The sequence below is a fragment of the Castor canadensis genome, chromosome 4 (assembly GCF_047511655.1).
Source record: "Castor canadensis chromosome 4, mCasCan1.hap1v2, whole genome shotgun sequence".
NCBI lineage: Eukaryota > Metazoa > Chordata > Mammalia > Rodentia > Castoridae > Castor > Castor canadensis.
In genome coordinates, this window is record NC_133389.1 from 18,836,731 (window position 1) to 18,857,402 (window position 20,672).

At 36.2% G+C, this 20,672-nt stretch overlaps 1 protein-coding gene across 4 annotated transcripts in view; it reads right to left on the reverse strand.

The window, feature by feature from the left end:
• Positions 1 to 8,144: 8,144 nt before the first annotated feature.
• Malt1 (MALT1 paracaspase) overlaps positions 8,145 to 20,672 on the reverse strand; it is a 51,221-nt gene continuing 38,693 nt past the window's right edge. For all 4 annotated transcript variants that reach the window (XM_074069729.1, XM_074069730.1, XM_020170531.2 and 1 more), the window contains 7 exons: positions 20,161 to 20,338; positions 19,245 to 19,319; positions 18,182 to 18,309; positions 14,717 to 14,866; positions 12,351 to 12,508; positions 10,974 to 11,099; positions 8,145 to 10,122 (listed from right to left, as the gene is read on the reverse strand). In XM_074069729.1, the coding sequence (XP_073925830.1) occupies positions 9,682 to 10,122; positions 10,974 to 11,099; positions 12,351 to 12,508; positions 14,717 to 14,866; positions 18,182 to 18,309; positions 19,245 to 19,319; positions 20,161 to 20,338 (1,256 nt within the window). In that variant the 3' untranslated portion in view covers positions 8,145 to 9,681. The remainder of the gene's footprint in view (positions 10,123 to 10,973; positions 11,100 to 12,350; positions 12,509 to 14,716; positions 14,867 to 18,181; positions 18,310 to 19,244; positions 19,320 to 20,160; positions 20,339 to 20,672) is intronic.

Below are 20,672 nucleotides of genomic sequence, written 5' to 3' on the forward strand. Positions count from 1 at the left end.
GGAGACACTCTAGAAATTCCAAGACAACAAAAATAGAGAATTTGAAAAAACAAAAGAAGAAATAAAGGAAACCATAGAAGCACTGTATAAACACCAAAGTGAAACAGAGAACATGATTAATAAACAGATAAATGAACTCAGGACAAAAATAGACAACATTAAAGAGGAAACAACCCAGGGTATGTAAAACCTCAGAAAAAAGAATGAAACAGAATTGCAAAACAAAACGGAAGGCCAATCCAGCAGAATAGAACAAACAGAAGACAGAATCTCAGAACTTGAAGATGAAATGGTAATTAAAGGAAAAACCGAAGAACTATTAGTTAAACAACTCAACACCTGTGAAAAGAAAATGCAAGAACTCACCGACTCCATCAAAAGACCAAACTTGAAAATCATGGGCATCGAAGAAGGAGAAGAGGTGCAAGTGAAGGGAATGCATAATATATTCAACAAAATAATAACAGAAAATTTCCCAAATCTAGAGAAAGATATTCCCATACAGATGCAAGAGGCCTCCAGGACACCAAACAGACCAGATCAAAATAGAGGTACCCCATGACATATCATCATTAAAACAACAAGTTCAGAAACTAGGGAAAGAATATTGAAGGCTGTAAGAGAGAAAAAACAAATAACATACAAAGGTAAACCCATCAAAATCACAGACTTCTCAACAGAAACATTAAAAGCAAGAAGAGCTTGGGGTGAGATCTTCAGGGCACTGAATGAAAATAACTTCAACCCCAGGATACTCTACCCAGCAAAACTATCATTCAAAATAGATGGAGCAATAAAAGTCTTCCATGATAAGCAGAAACTAAAACAATATGTGACCACAAAGCTACCACTACAAAAGATTCTTCAAGGGATTCTGCACACAGAAAGTGAAACCCAACTTAACCATGAAAAGACAGGCAGCACCAAACCACAGGAAAAGAAAAAGCAAGACAGTAGAGAGTAACCTCAACTTAGGTACACACAATCACACCTTCAAACAACTAAGACAACTAAATGACAGGAATCACCACATACCTATCAGTACTAACACTTAATGTTAATGGAATTAATTCACCCATCGAAAGGCACTGTTTGACAAAGTGGATTAAAAAGGAAGATCCAACAATTTGTTGCTTACAGGAGACCCATCTCACCTACAGAAATAAGCATAGGCTTAGGATGAAAGGCTGGAAGATTTACCAAGCCAGTGGCCCCCGAAAACAGGCAGGAGTAGCAACACTTACCTCTGACAAAGTAGACTTCAAACCTACATTGATCAAATGAGATAAAGAAGGACATTCCATACTAATAAAAGGGGAAATAGACTAAAAGGAAATAACAATTATCAACCTATATGCACCCAATGTCAACACACACAATTTCATCAAACATACCCTGAAAGACCTAAAAGCATATATTAACTCCAACACAGTGGTTGTGGGAGACTTTAACACCCCATTATCATCAATAGATAGGTCATCCAAACAAAAAATCAATAAAGAAATTCAAGATCTAAAATATACAACAGATCAAATGGACCTACTTGATGTCTACAGAACATTTTATCCAACTTCTACATAATATGCATTCTTCTCAGCAGCCCATGGAACCTTCTCCAAAATAGATCATATCCTAGGGCACAAAGCAAGCCTCAGCAAATATAAGAAAATAGAAATTATACCGTGCATACTATCTGATCACAATGCAGTACAACTAGAACTCAACAACAAAAAGACAAAAAACATGCAAACAGCTGGAAACTGAATAACTCATTACTTAATGAACAATGGCTCATTAATGAAATAAAAGAGGAAATTAAAAAGTTCCTGGAAGTCAATGAAAATGAAAACACAACCTACCGGAACCTATGGGACACAGCTAAGGCAGTCCTGAGAGGAAAGTTTATAGCCATGAGTGCATATATTAAAAAGACTGAAAGATCCCAAATCAATGACCTAATGCTACATCTCAAACTCCTAGAAAAACAAGAACAAGCAAATCCCAAAACAAATAGGAGAGAAATAATAAAAATAAGAGCTGAAATCAATGAAATAGAAACCAAAAAAACCATACAAAGAATTAATGAAACAAAAAGTTCATTCTTTGAAAAAATAAACAAGATCGATAGATCCCTGGCAAACCTGACTAAAATGAGGAGAGAAAAAACCCAAATTAGTAGAATCAGGAATGCAAAAGGGGAGATAACAACAAACACCATGGAAGTCCAGGAAATCATCAGAGACTACTTCGAGAACCTATATTCAAATAAATTTGAAAATTTTAAAGAAATGGACAGATTTCTAGATACATATGATCATCTAAAACTGAACCAAAAGGAAATTAATCACCTGAATAGAGCTAAAACACAAAATGAAATTGAAGCAGCAATCTAGGGTCTCCCCAAAAAGAAAAGTCCAGGACCTGATGGATTCTCTGCTGAATTCTATCAGACCTTTAAAGAAGAACTGATATCAACCCTCCTTAAACTGTTCCACGAAATAGAAAGGGAAGGAAAACTGCCGAACACATTTTAAGAAGCCAGTATTACACTTATCCCAAAACCAGGCAAAGACACCTCCAAAAAGAAGAACTGTAGGCCAATCTCCTTAATGAACATTGATGCAAAAATCCTCAACAAAATAATGGCAAACCGAATTCAACAACACATCAAAAAGATTATTCACCATGACCAAGTAGGCTTCATCCCAGGAATGCAGGGGTGGTTCAACATACAAAAATCAATAATGTAATAAACCACATTCACAGAAGCAAAGACAAAAACCACTTGATCATCTCAATAGATGCAGAAAAAGCCTTTGATAAGATCCAACACCATTTCATGATAAAAGCTCTAAGAAAACTAGGAATAGAAGGAAAGTACTTCAACATTATAAAAGCTATATATGACAAACCTACAGCCAGCATCATACTTATGGAGAAAAACTGAAACCATTCCCTCTAAAATCAGGAACCAGACAAGGATGCCCACTATCTCCACTCCTATTCAACATAGTACTGGAATTCCTAGCCAGAGCAATTAGGCAAGAAAAAGGAATAAAAGGAATACAAGTAGGTAAAGAAACTGTCAAAATATCCGTATTTGCAGATGACATGATCCTATACCATAAAGACCCAAAAAACTCTACTCAGAAGCTTCTAGACACCATCAATAGCTACAGCAAGGTAGCAGGATATCAAATCAACATAGAAAAATCATTAGCATTTCTATACACTAATAATGAACAAACTGAAAAAGAATGTATGAAAACAATTCCATTTACAATAGCCTCAAAAAAAATCAAATACCTAGGTGTAAACCTAACAAAAGATGTGAACGACCTCCACAAGGAAAACTATAAACTTCTGAAGAAAGAGATTAAGGAAGACTATAGAAAGTGGAGAGATCTCCCATGCTCATGGATTGGCAGAATCAACATAGTAAAAATGTCTATACTCCCAAAAGTAATCTACATGTTTAATGCAATTCCCATCAAAATTCCAATGACATTCATTAAAGACATTGAAAAATCTGCCGTGAAATGTATATGGAAACACAAGAGGCCACGAATAGCCAAGGCAATACTCAGTCAAAAGAACAATGCAGGAGGTATCACAATACCTGACTTCAAACTATATTACAAAGCAATAACAATAAAAACAGCATGGTACTGGCACAAAAACAGACATGAAGACCAGTGGAACAGAATAGAAGACCCAGATATGAAGCCACACAACGATAACCAACTTATCTTTGACAAAGGAGCTAAAAATATACGATGGAGAAATAGCAGCCTCTTCAACAAAAACTGCTGGGAAAACTGGTTAGCAGTCTGCAAAAAACTGAAACTAGAGCCATGTATATCACCCTATACCAAGATTAACTCAAAATGGATCAAGGATCTTAATATCAGACCACAAACTCTAAAGTTGATACAGGAAAGAGTAGGAAATACTCTGGAGCTAGTAGGTATAGCTAAGAACTTTCTCAATGGAACCCCAGAAGCACAGCAACTAAGAGATAGCATAGATAAGTGGGACTTCATAAAACTAAAACGCTTCTGCTTATCAAAAGAAATGGTCTCTAAACTGAAGAGAACACCCACAGAGTGGGAGAAAATATTTGCCAGCTACACATCAGACAAAGGACTGATAACCAGAATATATAGGGAACTTAAAAAACTAAATTCTCCCAAAACTAATGAACCAATAAAGAAATGGGCAAGTGAACTAAACAGAACTTTCTCAAAAGAAAAAATTCAAATGGCCAAAAAACACATGAAAAAATGCTCACCATCTCTAGCCATAAAGGAAATGCAAATTAAAACCACACTAAGATTCCACCTCACCCCTGTTAGAATAGCCATCATCAGCAACACCACCACCAACAGGTGTTGGTGAGGATGCGGGGAAAAAGGAATCCTCTTACACTGTTGGTGGGAATGTAAACTAGTACAGCCACTCTGGAAAAAAATTTGGAGGCTACTTAAAAAGCTAGACATCGATCTACCATTTGATCCAGCAATACCACTCTTGGGGATATACCCAAAAGACTGTGACACAGGTTACTCCAGAGGCACCTGCACACCCATGTTTATTGTGGCACTATTCACAATAGCCAAGTTATGGAAACAGCCAAGATGCCCCACTACTGATGAATGGATTAAGAAAATGTGGTATCTACACACAATGGAATTTTATGCAGTCATGAAGAAGAACGAAATGTTATCATTTGCTGGTAAATGGATGGAATTGGAGAACATCATTCTGAGTGAGGTTAGCCTGGCCCAAAAGACCAAAAATCGTATGTTCTCCCTCATTTGTGGACATTAGATCAAGGGCAAACACAAGGGGATTGGACTTTGAGCACATGATAAAAGCGAGAGCACACAAGGGAGGTGTGAGGATAGGTAAGACACCTAAAAAATTAGCTAGCATTTGTTGCCCTTAACGCAGAGAAACTAAAGCAGGTATCTTAAAAGAAACTGAGGCCAATAGGAGAAGGGGACCAGGAACTAGAGAAAAGCTTAGATCAAGAATAATTAACCTAGAAGGTAACACACACGCACAGGAAATTAATGTGAGTCAACTCCCTGTATAGCTATCCTTATCTCAACCAGCAAAAACCTTGTTCCTTCCTATTATTGCTTATACTCTCTAACAAAATTAGAGATAAAGGCAAAATAGTTTCTGCTGTATCGAGGGGGTAGGGGGGAGAGGAAGAGGGTGGGGTGGGTGGTAAGGGAGGGGGTGGGGGCAGGGGGGAGAAATGATCCAAGCATTGTATGCACATATGAATAATAATAATAGTAATTAAAAAAAAAACTGTACCATTCTTTTATTTTTAAAATCAGTTTTAAAGTTGTAAGAATATATACTTAGATTCTTAAAATTTCAAATATACAGTAGGGTAGTGTAAGGTACTGCTGAATAAAGACCATGCCACGTGTGGAAAGGAAAGGTTTATTGGTCCAGACCGCAGGGCGGTCACTCTTTTTGGGTTCAGATTGAGGCGGCTTGGCTGAAAATGGGTAGTGGGCTCTATAGGAGGGGCCAAACCATGGGGGAGGGAGAGAGTCTCTGGTCTCTGATTATCTGCGATCACCAGATGGAACAGGTCTACATGCCTGGCTAGTTGAGTAACTGGAAGTTCCTGAGTTTTGCAAGCCGAGAAAAAAATCAGGCAGGGAGAAACAAGTGGTCACAAATCAGGGGGTCTGGTTCTAAGGTGCTAGCCTTGGGTCCTTCTGCCCGCTCCAAGAATGCCAGGGACCTAACAGGTAGAATGTGAAGGGCAATAAGTTCCTTTACCTTACCTTTTAGTCCTCTATAGCTACACAGTCCAGTAGCTACATGTGACTACTTAAATTAAAACTAAAATACTAAACACAATTCCTCACACTAGGTACATTGCAACTGATCCATCACAACCTTGACCAGAGTCTATCACACTGGAATGGAGATGAGGACCCTTTCATCATCACACAATGTTACTTTACAAGCTGCTCCATGGCAACCACAACCAAGCACTTGCATGAATATATGTATATATCTTTTTGTTATGAGTTACTTAAAATTCTAGATACAAGTCTCTTATCAGATACATGCTCTTTCAAAACTTTCCTCCCATTCTGGGGTTTTTTTCACTTTCCTAAAGGTGACTTTGAGGCACAAAAGTTTTTTCCTTTGTTGCTTGTGCTTTTGGAGTTACTCAGCCTAAGGTCATGTTTACTTCTGTTTTCTTCTAAGAGTTTTAGCGCTTATATTTAGGTCTATGATTCATTTTGAGTTAAAATTTGTCTGGAGTATGAAGGAGATGTCCTTACTTGTGTGACTACCAGTTGTCCCAGTACCATATGTGGAAAAAGATTCCTCACTGAATGGTAGTGTTATCCTTGTGGAAAACCAACATTTTATGCTTATTTCTGGACTCTTAATTTGCATATCTATTCATGTGTCTACACTGTCTTGATTATTGTAGCTCTGTAGTTAAGTTTTAAAATTGACAAGGCAAAGTTCAACCACTTTTTTTGTTTTGGCTTTTCTGGGTCCCATGCATTTCCACATAAATGTTGTATTTTATCACTAGCTTGTCAACTTCTGCAAAAAATCTGGTTTGGATTTTGATAGAAATTGTGTTGAAGGGGTGGGGGAATAGGGAGAATGGAGGGAATGAACCAAATCTGGGTACAATATATGTATATATGGAAATGTCACAAAAAACCCCCTGTATAAATAAAACGCTTTAAAAAATTGTTGAATCTGTAGATCACTTGGTCAGCATTGCCATTCTAACAATGCCAAGTCTTCCAATCCATGAACATGGATGTTATTCTATTTATTTAGATCTTTAATTTCTTTCAATAATGTTTTATAATCTTTCTCCCCCCAGGGCCTTACATATGTCAGACAAGTGCTCTACTACGAGCTACTTCTCCAGCCCTTCTTATTCTTCCTGACATAAATTAGAATGTTCTTAATTTCTTTTTTTTTTTATGGGACTGAGTTTGAACTCACGGCTTCATGCTTACAAAGCAGGTGCTCTACTGCTTGAGCTGCATCTCCAGTCCATTTTGCTGCAGCTATCTTGGAGATGGAGATGGGGGGAGTCTCGAGAACTATCTGCATGTGCTGGCCTCAAACCCCGATCCTTCTGATTGTAGCTTCCCAAGTAGCTAGGATTATAGGTATAAGCAACCAATGCCCAGCTCTTAATTTCATTTTTGGAAATAAAACTGGAAGCTTGGAGGAGAGGCTCAAACAGTAACAGCGCCTGCTTAGCAAGCATGAGGCCCTGAGTTCAAACCCCAGTGCTGCCAAAATAAATAAATCAACAAAACTGTGGAGCTGGGTCATGGCTCAAGCGGTAGAACATCTGCTTACTAAGTGTGAGGCTGAGTTGAAACCCCAATACCACCCAAAACAAGCAAACAAAAACCTGGTGTATGTGTATTAATCTTGAATCCTAGAACACACTGAACTGAATTCAAATATGTATACTACATACAATGTCAACTCTGAATACATATGCCAGTTGAACATCCCTTACCAAAAATGCCTGAAATCACCAATGGCTCAGTAAATAAGAGAAAGGATGAACAAATGGGACTGCATCAAACTAAAAAGCTTCTGCACAGCAAAAGAAAAGTTACTAGACTTAAGGGATTGTTCACAGAATGGGAGAAAATCTTTGCCAGCTATAAATCCGGTTAGGGGCTAACATCCAGAAGCTACAGGGAGCTAAAAAAAAAACAAAACAAAAACCTCAACCCCCAAAGAATCAACAACCCAATGAAGAAATGGGCACATGAATAGGCAATTTTCAAAAGAAGAGGTACAAATGGCTAAAAAATACATGAAGTGCTCAACTTCCCTGGCCATAAAAAAAATTCAAGTCAAAACTACACTAATTTCATCCCACCCAAATTAAAATGGCTATCATCAAGAACACAAACAACAAATGTTGGTGAGGATGAGATTAAAGAGGAACTCTTATACACTGTTGATGGGAATGTAAATTAGTACAGCTATTATGGAAAGCAGTATGGAGAGTTCTTTAAAAACTAAAAATAAAGAACTGCCATATGATCCAGTGATACTGCTTCTGGACATATACCCAAAGGAAATATAAGTCAGGATACAAGAAAGACACTTGTACATCAATGTTTATTGCAACACTATTCACAATAGTCAAGATACGCAAACAACCCAGCTGCCATACAACTGATGAATGGATTAAGAAAATGTTACACACACACAATGGAGTGTGAATAGCTATTCACATAACTATTGTGAATAGTGACCATCAACTGTATATTAACTTAAATTTTTGGATGTTAAACCAACCTGTTCTTGGGATAAATCCCACTTGATCATGGTATATAATCCTCTTTATATTTTGCAGATTCAGCTTGATAGTGTTTTTTTAGTGATTTTTTGAGTTAGTATTCATAATGGATATTGATCTCAGGTTCCTTTTTTTGTATGATGTCTTTGGTTTTGGTGTCAGGTTAACAGTGGTTCATAGGATGAGCTGGGAAGTGTTGCTTTTTGGGAAGAGTTTGCTAATTGGGAACAGCTGGTGCTAATTTTAATGTTTGGTAGAATGCAGTAGTGAAATCATGGGGGACTGGGATTGTTTTTGTGAAACTTTTAGAAATCAACCTTTTTATTATCAGTTGTCAAGTTATTCCTACTTGTCTTTTAAGCCTGCTTTAGGGTATAACAAAAAGTGCTAAGGATATCTCCTAAGGCCAGAAAAGTTAAAAAAGAAATACATATTATCAAAGACAACAATTTCAATGTTTGAAGATTCAGATAAGCAGCAGTCAAAACCATCCAGTTTACATCTCTATTCTTAACCTCTGCTGTCTAGCTTTAAACATAAATATTTCATCACCTCATGTGGTTTCATAAGCATATGAACAAAAAATTTCAGCTTGTTCTATGTAAGATTTATATGCAAACCTGACCCTTGCAGCAAAGCCCTATAATCAAGAACTAAAATTTATACATTCTACAAGAAAATATGCAGATATAGATATCTATCTTTTGACTTGTCTACAAAAATAAAACCTGTCTCAGAACCTGTCTGGATGGCAGTAGGTAGTAGAACAATGGACTAGAAGTGTCTGGAAGTGTCAGCTATGGTGCCAACTCCAGCTTAGACAAGGTGCTCTATCTAGTTCTCCCAATAATAAAACTTGGTTAAGCCAGATGATCAAGAGGGTCCTTTCTGTACTAAAAATATGGCTTATTCTATAATAATGCAATCTCCATTGCTCTTACTTCTGAGTGGTCAAAATGAAAAAAAAATTTGTGGTGCTGGGGATCATATTTTTGTTATGTATACACACATGTACACTTCATTCTTTTTTTTTTTTTTTCCAGTGGTGGGGATACTAGCTTCACGCATGCTAGGTAAGTGCTCTACCACTGAGCTACATTCTCAAATACCATATTTCATTCTTACAGAACTAAGCAATTCTCAGTCTTAAAATAGAAAAAAAGAGTTAAGAGGAAGTCTGTGATTAAATATTATGATTACAACATCTCAAAGTCTTGAGCCTATGATGAATCAGTTGTTGAACATTTTCTTTCTATATATACATATTTGTCTTTTCACAATGCCTCATTTTATTCACATGAGGTAACCAGCAATTAGACTAATTTTCAAAAACAAGGTCACTTTTCAGAAATTCTGAGCCTATCAGAGAAACTGAATGGCATTTCATCAGTTGTCTCAACTGGCACGTTACTTCTACCAAACTGACATGAGTAGTGGTGGGTGGGATAACTTGAAATAAAGGCATTTGGAGTCCGGCTGCAATGACACCTGTCTGGTGGCATAACACTGTCTGAATTAGCAAGATGTGAATGGTAGACACCATGGAATGAGTCTTGAGATGAATGATAATGGCCTGCTACCCCTGAGGTGGGTGTGGTGCTGTGGTAAGGAGCATCTGACATAAGACACGTTGGAAAGCAAGTCTTTCTGCCCACACCTCGGTGCATGTCTAACTTAGCAATAAGAGGCTTTCCCACATTCACTTCCTGCTTCTCCTCCACTGTGTCTTCCAGTCCCAAGTACTGATAAGATAAACATACTGTGAAGATCAAATGTTCCTAAAAAGGCAAAGAAAAAAGTTTATCATTTTTATCAACTGTGAAAAAATATCTTAAAATATTACCCCCTCCCCCCAACTCTTTCCCAGGTTCCAAATCCTGAAGGCATTCTCTCCATCTCCCCTAAATCAAGCAATCTTCCTTTTCCTTCACTTAATACTCAGGAGTTTGGTACAACAAGAGTTCTAAGGTTAAGTAATCAAAATCACAGAGAACTTATAGTCTTGATGTAGAGTGAAAAGGAGTTCCAAGCAGTGGGGCTTTGGAACCTTATCCTTCCCTATTACTGGAGATGGGATGTTCTTTAATATAAAAATGATCTGTCTTTACACCTATGTCAGAAGCTTAAGATATTTAAAACATATTATGAGGTAATAACTGAATCAGGTAGTGGCCTCTCTGAGAGAAAAGACTAAGTAGTTTGTCTAAGAACAAGTAACAACAGGTGTATGTTGTCCTCATGTAACTGTAAGGTGCCTATTTAATTCCAAGTTTTGGCTGCATTCTATGGTCAGGCAGCTATAAATAAGCTAAACATTCAATTTTTGCAAGAATATGCTTATATTAGAAAGTTTACCATGTGCAGTTAGCCTGTTTATGTTAACTAGAACTAAAAAATTACAAAGAAAGTCCAATTCTAATTTGCTCTATTTTGTAAAGCAAAAAGGAAATCATTATTTGAAAATACTAAGATATTTAAAAATAGAATATGCTCTATTTTTAAAACTTTTCAATAATATGGAGAAAAATTTTGATTTAATACCCAATAAGACATTTATAGACTATGACACATTCAATACTCAGTTTCATATAGTTTTTCATTAGTAGCTATAATCAGGAAAAGTAGTAACCTTTAGTTTCTGCAGTGAACTGAGTCTAGTATAGAGGCAGTGCTTGGGAAGTTCCTTTGATACTAAATAGCTGCCAGTTTCTTCAGGAGTCCCTTTATTTGCATGTTTTGGATCAATATCTAGGTCCTGTTAAAAAAAAAATCAGTGAATGTTAATAATGAAACCAATAGAAGTCATGTTTATGACATAAACATTTTAATAGCTTTGCTCTCTCATGAGTTTCTACCTAAGTAGGTAATAATACCTTATCCATGACTAATGAAACATGAAAACAACATTCTATGGTCATAGTAGGAATTCTAAATTCTACACTAATACATTTAAAACATAAAGTTAGCTCTGAAAGGATAGTTTCTTTTTAAACTATTCCTTGAAACACTTTTTATCCTACTCAAGTTTCCTTTTCAAGAAACTTGAGACCCATTAGTATTTGACTCCTGAATTCTTTCCATCTTTATTATTACTTTGAGAAGGTGTAGGGGGATTTTTATACTTAGCATATCTAAAGAATAAATAAGCGAGCTAAAGTTTGCACTTTCCTTTTTCTTCTTTTAGAGTCAAGCCACCTTTGAAGGACAAAGAGGTGTTCAGCTCCTCAAAGGGAAGCACATGGATGCTTCCAGGGTGGCCTACCCTGTGCAGTGCTGCTGTGATGGGGGACAGGGCAAGCCTGCCTGCTTCTGTTCTGTGCTACATCATTTCCTCTCACAAAGCAATACCCTTGATGAAACCGCTGTAAGTAATAAAAGTGATTTTTTCTTTGTTCTTGCTCAATTTGTCAAATTGTCTATAAGAAGGGGACTATTTATTGGATTCTTTAGACCAAGACAAAATAAATACAATAAATAAATGTTTGGAAAGAACAGAACTAGATTTACGTTCTTCCAATATGCTATCATAACTTGACAAGCAAGTATTCCATTGTTATATTAACTTATATTGGAAATAATCTTTAAAAGATAATTACTCTTGACATAGGAATAGTGAGTATATTTTCTTCTTTCACATCTGATATCCTATTTAGGGAACTTTAGACATTTATAAATTTGGCAAATTTAAGGTATTTTGGGAATTATTAAATATGATTGGTGTTACTAAACTACAAAGAAACATTATATATATATATATATATATACACACATATATATACACACACACATTCATATAAATGTTTCCTTTATATTTATCATCAACTTCAAATTTTTACACATTTAGGTAATTTTTTTTTTTTGTGGAGCTAGAGATGGAACCCAGGACCACACCGGTGCTGGGCAAGTGGTCTACGACTGGGTTAACATCCTCAGCTCAAAAGATCAGTCTTTAATAAGTAAGAACATATCACTGTGTCTTAAATAAAAGAAAAAAAGAGAGACTTACAAGTGGGAAATCGGTAACATAAGCATCACACATTATTATCTCAGGTGGTTTGTGGACTATACTTGTATAGATTATCATGACATTGGAAAACTCTGCTGCAAATCCTAATTGAATCTGAACACCACATTGAAATTTAAGACACATACTTTCTGGAAGTTCTGGAAAATAGCAATAAGAACAACTTATAAAAATTTATATGAAGAGTGGCTGGTAAATTTTCTGATAAACAGCAAATATCCTATATGAGGCAGAATATGTTTATAGCCTTTCTTTTGCTTAAAAACCTTTTCTGCTGACTAAACAAATCAAATCTTTCCTCTACTACAGTTTCTGTTCATCTGCATATATATTTGTAGTGGTAATCAAAAACATACAAGTATTTCACTGATACCTCAATCTTTATTGACAGACTAACAGATATTTTTTTTTGGTGGTGATGGGATTGAAACCCAGGCAGGGCCTTGTGCATTCTAAGCAAGTGCTCTGCTGCTCTGCTACTAAGTTACATCCTAGTACCATATTATAATTTTTTTTTTTTTTTACAGCAGTGGGATTTGAACTCTTATGCTTGAGTTACTCCACCATGATGTAATTTTGTAATAAATCATACTGTCATCAAATCACCACACAATAATGTTAATTTTAATCATTCTACTACTCTTGAATAGCTGTATGATTCCTGGATCTTACTGTTTTTCTATCAGTCAATATTTCTTAAATGTATCTAATGCTTCTAGGATTGTTGAACAGAGATATTTGATGGTTCCTTACATACAAGACAAACTGTTTTCAATTTACATGGAATATAAATATGTAGTTTCATTATGGCAGTTCCAAAAGAAGGAAAATTTGTAAAATGTTTGTCTATTTGATGCAATAAAAAAGAAATATACTACTTAACTTTCTTTAATGACTATTTACATTTGCTATTTCCTTCTTAATTATAAATACATTTCTGTGAGAATTACTGAACTTGCACCATTTGTATATTTAGTGAGAAAAAAACCTCCTTGGCTGGATGCAGGTGGTTCTCCCTATAATTCTAGTGACTTTGGAGGCTGTGCTTGGGAGGATCATAGTTCAAGGCCAGTCTGGGCAAATAGTTTTCGAGACCCCATCTTCAAAGTCAGTGAAGGCGTGGCTCAAGTGGTAGAGCACCTGCTCTGCAAGCACGAAATCCTGAGTTCAAACCCCAATCTCACCAAGAAAATAAAACAACAAAAAAAACCAAGCTTACCTACTTATTAAATTTGTTACAAATACCTTCTATTTGACCTTTTAGTCCCCTACCCATCCCAGAGAGATGGGGTCTCACCGAACTTGAGATCCTCTTGCTTCAGCCTCCTAAGTGCCAGGATTTCAGATATGCACCACCACGTTTCATTTTAAAAAAGGTTTTGCTTACTGTTGATCTTTATTCTTTTATCTTATTTTGTGGTGCTGGAAATATACTAGGGCCTTATGCATGTTAGGTAGAGACATGTTCTACCTAAACATACCGAGCTATGTCTCCAAGCCCTTACTGTTAATCCTTATCCCATTACAATTTTACTTTTTTGTTTAGATTTCTTTTGCAGAAAAGACATTCAATTTCAATTATTTTGTAATTATCTGGAATGCCAAGATAATATATCTACAGCACTTTAACTTTTAACGTGTTCTAACATGTTAGTTTACCAAAAATATATCCAAAGAACAACAAAGTATTATAAAAAGATACCTTATAGGAGGAGTTCAATAAATACAATTATTTTGAAATTATTTCTAATAAGCTTTTCACAGAATAGATATTTGGGGACTTATAGACAATCCAAAATCTTTTCACTAAATCATGGAGAATTACCACAAAGTAATTAAGCTACCAGTATGATTTTTCACTTCATCTTCTTTTGTTATCCCCCACCCACTGATCAAGTGTCACACAGAGAATGACAGTAACGTTTACGAGCCATGCTCATCTCCACAGGTGAGCTCTTAATCTCAGTAATCCTACAGACAACAAGTTTACAATTTGCTAAATTGGGGTCAGAGCCTAGACCTGACTCTCCACAGCTGCACACTTCAACAGTGACAGTACAGGAGAAGACAAAGGACTGCATACTAGACAAATAAAAATTCACTCATTTGAAAAACAGAAGAATTAAACATCACTTAAATTTTACCAACGGTATAAACAATGGGCTAAAAAGTTTGACATTTCTAACATTAAACAAATCAGTATAATATCTACAATTGAAACATTTGCTTAGTTTTGGATTTGCCTACAATGCCAAGACCTTTTCACTCTAAATTGGGCAGAGGGCTATTATTTAGGATTGAAAATAAGTTTATGGGAGAAAGATCTCAGAAGAAAGACTTTACCATACCATGTGCCTTGGCCCACTGCAGATTCCGCACCAGAGATTCTGCAGAACAAGCTGTCCCCTGAATTGGATCAGTGAGTGCTCTCTTTTCAGACAAACTGCTTCGAATCTCTAGAGCCTGTCTGCCTTTGGTAAGGTGACATTTACCCATATCTAAAAAATAAGAAATATTACTTTTAAGACTTCAATTTTTTCTCATGTTTTAAATATTTAGGCCAAGAACATGCTTATAAATAAGGTTATACTCTCAAAATAATCTATTAACAATACTTACTAAACACCTACTATGTGCCATGCACAGCTCAAGGTGCTGGTGATACGGTAGTGAGCAAACATATGAAAATATCACACCAGTTCCTAAGAGATGAAAGCATGTTTCTTTTCTAAAAGGATATAGTCATAATTCTATGTCCATACTGTGTCAAGAAGTACATTCACCTAGGGGGCAGACATGGGTAATGGCTGTAATTCTGGCTATTCAGAGGCAGAGGTCAGATCATGGTTCGAGGACAGCCTGAGCAAAAAGTTAGCAAGATCCCCATCTCACCCAACAAGCCAGGTGTTGTGGTGTGTGCCTGTCATCCCAGCTATGCAGGTGTAAATAGGAGGATTGCAGTCCAGGTTGGCCTGGGCAAGACACTGTCTGAAAAATAACTAAAGCAAAAAGGGCTGGATATGTTGCTCAAGTGATAGAGTATCTGTCTAGCAAGCGTGATGCCCTAGTTAGAAAAACAAATGATTGCCTCTGTATGAGAAAATTAAGACAACATGCTACATTTAGTTTATTTTTAATTTTTGGTGGTACTGAGCTTTGAACTCGGTGCCTTGCACTGGCTGGGCAAGTGCTCTACCACTTGACTACCCCCCAGTCCTAGATGTCTTTATTTTTAAAACAGGAAATAATGTGTTAAAACCACCTGTCTGGCCAAAGCACCGTCGCCTCCTTTCTTTCACTTTGCAGTAACCATTACCCAAAGTAGCATGTATATTCCCACGCATGATTTTATTTTTACTCGTGTAAGTATTTGTAAAGCACATACCAATGTCTTAGGTTTTGGACTTAACAGAAATATTATAACCATGTTTTTGTAATGTAATATTTTCATACAACACATTTTAGTTACAGATTTTTGTACACTGACAAAACTTCATATTTTTGGTTTGAATAAATTAGCTTATTTATCCTACTTCTATATATTATTAATAATGTAAAAATGAAGTTAAGCCAGGTAAAGTGGCAGGTGCCTGTAGTGCCAGCTACTTGGAGGCTGCATAAAGCGTAATTTCTTTTTATAAAGTTAAACAATCTGAACACAAATACAGATACTTTTTGGGAACATATATAAACTCAATGAAACAACTTAAGAAGAATATTGAGGGAATTATCAAGAAAATTCAGAACAGTGGTTATTACAAAAGTGGGACCAGGGAAGAGACAGGATGCATAATTAGACACAGGTTACTAGTGAAGTCCTGGGTTTATACTGAACACCCATTTACAATAAAAACTCTCAGAAGTACTTTCATGGATACTTTTGTTTCTAGAAATAATTAACTCACTAAATATTTTCTGCTAGCAGATCCATGAGTTTATATAGCAAGATGTTTTTCTGGCACCTGAAAACCATACTGACACACTAAATTAGTAAGCACTCATTTTGCCATTTTAGTCAACTTAATAAGGTCTTGAATAGTTTAAAAAAAAAAGAAAAGAAAAAAAATCTATGGCTGTAGCCTGACAACAGTAGCTTATCACAACAAGGAATTACTTCATAATTTGTTAGCACAGTTAAAATTGGCAAGTTTTTTTTTTCTTCCCCTTCAACTGCTTGGTTTATACTTCCCCCCTTATCCCCAATATATGTTTTAATTTTACAGCTCTATATAGCTCACTATATAGCTCAGGCTGTCCTAGAACTCACTATGCAGCCCAGACTGACCTCAAACTCCTGATCCTCCTGCTCCCATGTCCTAAGTATTGGGATTATAGGCATGTACCACCAAGCCCAGCTTCTCTGAATATTTTTAACTAATCTAGAAGATGCAAAGGGAGGAGCAGAAATGTTTTTATTTCAAAGTTGGATGACTTGTGAACAATTTGTTACCACTACTACTTTTGCTTCTCACTACCAAACAAAAAAGGTCAGAAATAAAACACCCAAGACTCAAAATAAATGCTATATTTAACTATATTGTATTATCATAATTCTATCAAGCCTTTACTTATTTTGTATAACTGGTTGGCTATTACCCATGATGTGAACAATGTGCATGGCAATGAATTAAGTGTGATACATATATACTGTAGTTTTGTAATTGCTTAGGCAATTTTAATTAAGAAGACATGGCAGGTCTGAAAACGATCAGAAAAAAACAAAACTTTCCATTAAGTTTATATGAAGTTCAGATATACTAACAACACACACTAGGATGCCATTTATTGCTGTGGCAAACTGGTAGATTTATCAGTGAGCATGGTATTTTTTAGGTTTTAAAGTAGTTAAAACATACTTTAAAATGAAATTAAAACAGTTTAGAGGTTCTGAAGCACCTTAGTGGACCTCAGTTTAAAAGTAACTGTCACAATCCAAGGGTTTTACTTATTTTAAAGCAGTAGGACCTTTTCTTCAAATGAAAGCTTAAAGGGAAGCCCAATATGCAAAACAAGATAAAAGCAGAACTTCTGGCTGAACCAAGGGTGGGAGGAAGTCCAAAGCCCTGGCTATGTTAAATAGGAAAGTGGTTAAGTCATGTGGCCTAGCTAAAACATCTACACTGATAAAAACATGAAAATAAATATAACAACTGTTAGTGAAATATTCTTATAATCTCTGGATCATCCATGAAACTCCATTTTCTAGTATTTGTAGTTTGCAAGAGTTACCTTCCTTTTGGTCTGGCTTATAAAAGTGCACTTCAAAAAACACGTTGCAGTGTACAGATGCAACAAGTATTCACTGGGCCGGGACATGGGCATCAGTACTGTACCAGCAGGCAGAGAAGATGACAAAAAGTCAAGGAGGACATGGTGTTAGAGCTCTAGGATCATGTTCTTAAAGCAAGATTTGAAAACTACTACATTCATCAAGAAAAGAATGACCTTGGTTTTTTCCAGCAGGGTGTCAAAGAAACTGCTCACTGGACTTTTTTCCCCCCAAACAAGCAGACTGGCAGCAGCAAGGCACTAGGCATAGAAACAAGGTAGAGCTCTGAGGATTAAACTTTATTTCACCACTGTGTCTGGGGTCAGCCCTGTCACCTAAGTGATGCTGCACAGATGGTATTCAGCTAAGTCAGCAGGGGAAGAAGGAAGGAATGAAATAGCAGAAGGGGTGTTGCACATTACATTAAAAATTGCTGTATAAAATAAAATGTTGATTCCCAATCTACACAGTACCAGTAAGAATAAAGCAATCACCAACAGTAACTACTGCGTAGGCTTGTCTTCCCCTCTCTAAAAAACTTCACCTTCTGCAACTTCATCTAGTAACACAGTAATTTTCTTGTCTTCTAATAATCTATCTTTTAAAAATTTCATGAAGATTCCATTTGCCAGTCCAGAATGCTGGATTTCAAATGCTTCTGCTCCTTGACACCTTAAAAACACCAAGAGAAATCAGTGGAGTAAGTCAGGCACAGAGAAACAAATGCTGCAGGTTCTTTCTTACATGTGGAAGGTAAAAAAATCAAATACATAGGAGCAGAAGGCAGAATGGTGGTAACTAGAAGCCAAGAAGTACAAGGAGAGGAGAGATGCTGGTCAAAGGGCAAAGTGCTTCTGTTAAACAGGAGTAAATACCTAAGGCGATGGATACATTAATTAGCTTGATTCTGTCATTTCACACTGTATACATTTCATCACTTTGTGCTCCATAAATACATACACTTATAATTTGTCAATATCCAATATCCAATAAAAATGTTAGGTGTTTCTGTTTTGTTTTTTTATTTGAGGTACTGAGGTTTAAATTCAGGGCCTATACACCTTAAGCCACTGTGCCAGCCTGGTTTTTTGAGTTGGGTATTTTCAAGATAGGGTCTTGTCAACTCTGCTGTGCTGGGTTCAAACTGTGGTCCTCCTGATCTCTGCCTCTTGAGTAGTTAAGATTACAGGTGTGAGCCACCAGCACCCAGGAAATAGAAGCTTTTTAAAAAGAGATTTTTAGGACTGGAGGTGTGGCTTAAATGGTAGAGCACCTGCCTAGCAAGTGTGAGGCTGAGTTCAAACTCCAGTAAAGCTAAAAAAAATAGATTTGGAAGAAGCAAACACTGAGATGTCCACACACAATGATGACCTCATTCTCTCCTCTGCCCTTTGAATGACATTCCTAATTTAAGAGTTAATCTTTAAGCAGGAACAAAATGCATTGGTGTTTAGTGATAAGATACCAAGAAGTGCTAAAGTCAATTATTGAAAGCTTTCTATCAAGAACATCAAGGAGTCAATTTATGCCTAGATGTCTATGGATACTTCTATGTCTCCAATCTAACATCAAAGGATGAAGGAGTCTCAACATAAAAGTTTTCTTACGTGGCATATCCAAACACAATATTGGCAGTGACTTTTAGTGCATCCAAGATTGGAATGGTATCATCATAGTCATTTCTATTGAAAAGTGGGGGAAGGAGAGAAGGGCAGATAAAAATGTGAAAAGTTAAACAATATTCTTCAAAGAAAATAATTACAAATATAGTACCATCTTAGTATACATAATTAAAATTACAGACTCAAAATTCTTTCATCTAGTCAGTAACACATCTACCAAAAATGATCCAGGGCTCCTTATAAACAATCATATCTTTCATTAATATTATTATTATTTTTTTGAGACAGGATATTGCTATGCAGTTCAGGCTGACCTCGAACTTGAGATCTTCTTGCCTCAGTCTCTAGATGCAGGTATACATATGTGCACCAACATGCCTGGCTTTTTTGTAAGCTTTAAAATTGAAATTGCATTTGAGCTCTGGCATTGGATTTTGATTAGTAAATGCTTAGCAAGCAAAAAATAGTAAACCTGCAAGGAATTATCACTGGTTCTCCTTCTTAGGGATGCAATGGCAGATACATGGGAACTAAGACTTTAAACATACACTTTCAACATTTGCAGGACCAGGAAAGACTAGTTAGTGTTCACATGCCCTAACTATGGGTGTGATTTTGTTAATTCCTGAAGGAATAACTGCAGTGACAGGAGACATGTATAGGCATGCAGAAGAGTGACTCCTTATAGTATGAGTAGATACCTTGTGTTTTAGTTCTTTTGTTCTACAGCAACCAGGAAAAGAGTTAAAAAAAAAATTGGGTATCCATAGTCAAAATATATTTTCCTCTAGTCTGCTTTCAGTTTCAATGTATAATCAGAAATTTATAAACTCAAATGGCTCTTAGCATCTCGCAGGTTTGCCTTAGGTTTAATTTGTTCAATAAAGATGAGAAATTTTACCTTTTCCTACACATGTCCAACAAGAACACATTGAGTCCAGTTTCTTTTTCTTGCATTAATTTCAGTATACTTTGTACACACAGACAATTTTCAGACCTATATGGATTTGGAGCATCAACAGGAACCATGAAGCTGTTCCCAAAATTTTCATAACCATGTCCAGCATAATATAATAACCCTAGAGAGAGAGAGAGAGAGTAGATTTGAACTCTAAATGTACTCTGAACATGTAGATAATACACACATATAAAAATAAGACATTTTCTTCAGGCTGATGCATGCAATTTAAGAAATAACCAACTGTAAATATAGTCAATACTGATTTGCATTTTAAATTATTCTGGCAATAGTCAATACTGTGCTTTTGTTGTTGTTGCTTTTTTTGGTACTGGGATTTGAACTCAGGGCCTTGTACTTGCTATCCAGTGCTCTACTACTTGAGCCATACCCTCAGCCCTTAAATTCTGCATTTTAAAACAAAATCAAGCTGGAGATATGGCTTACGAGGTAGA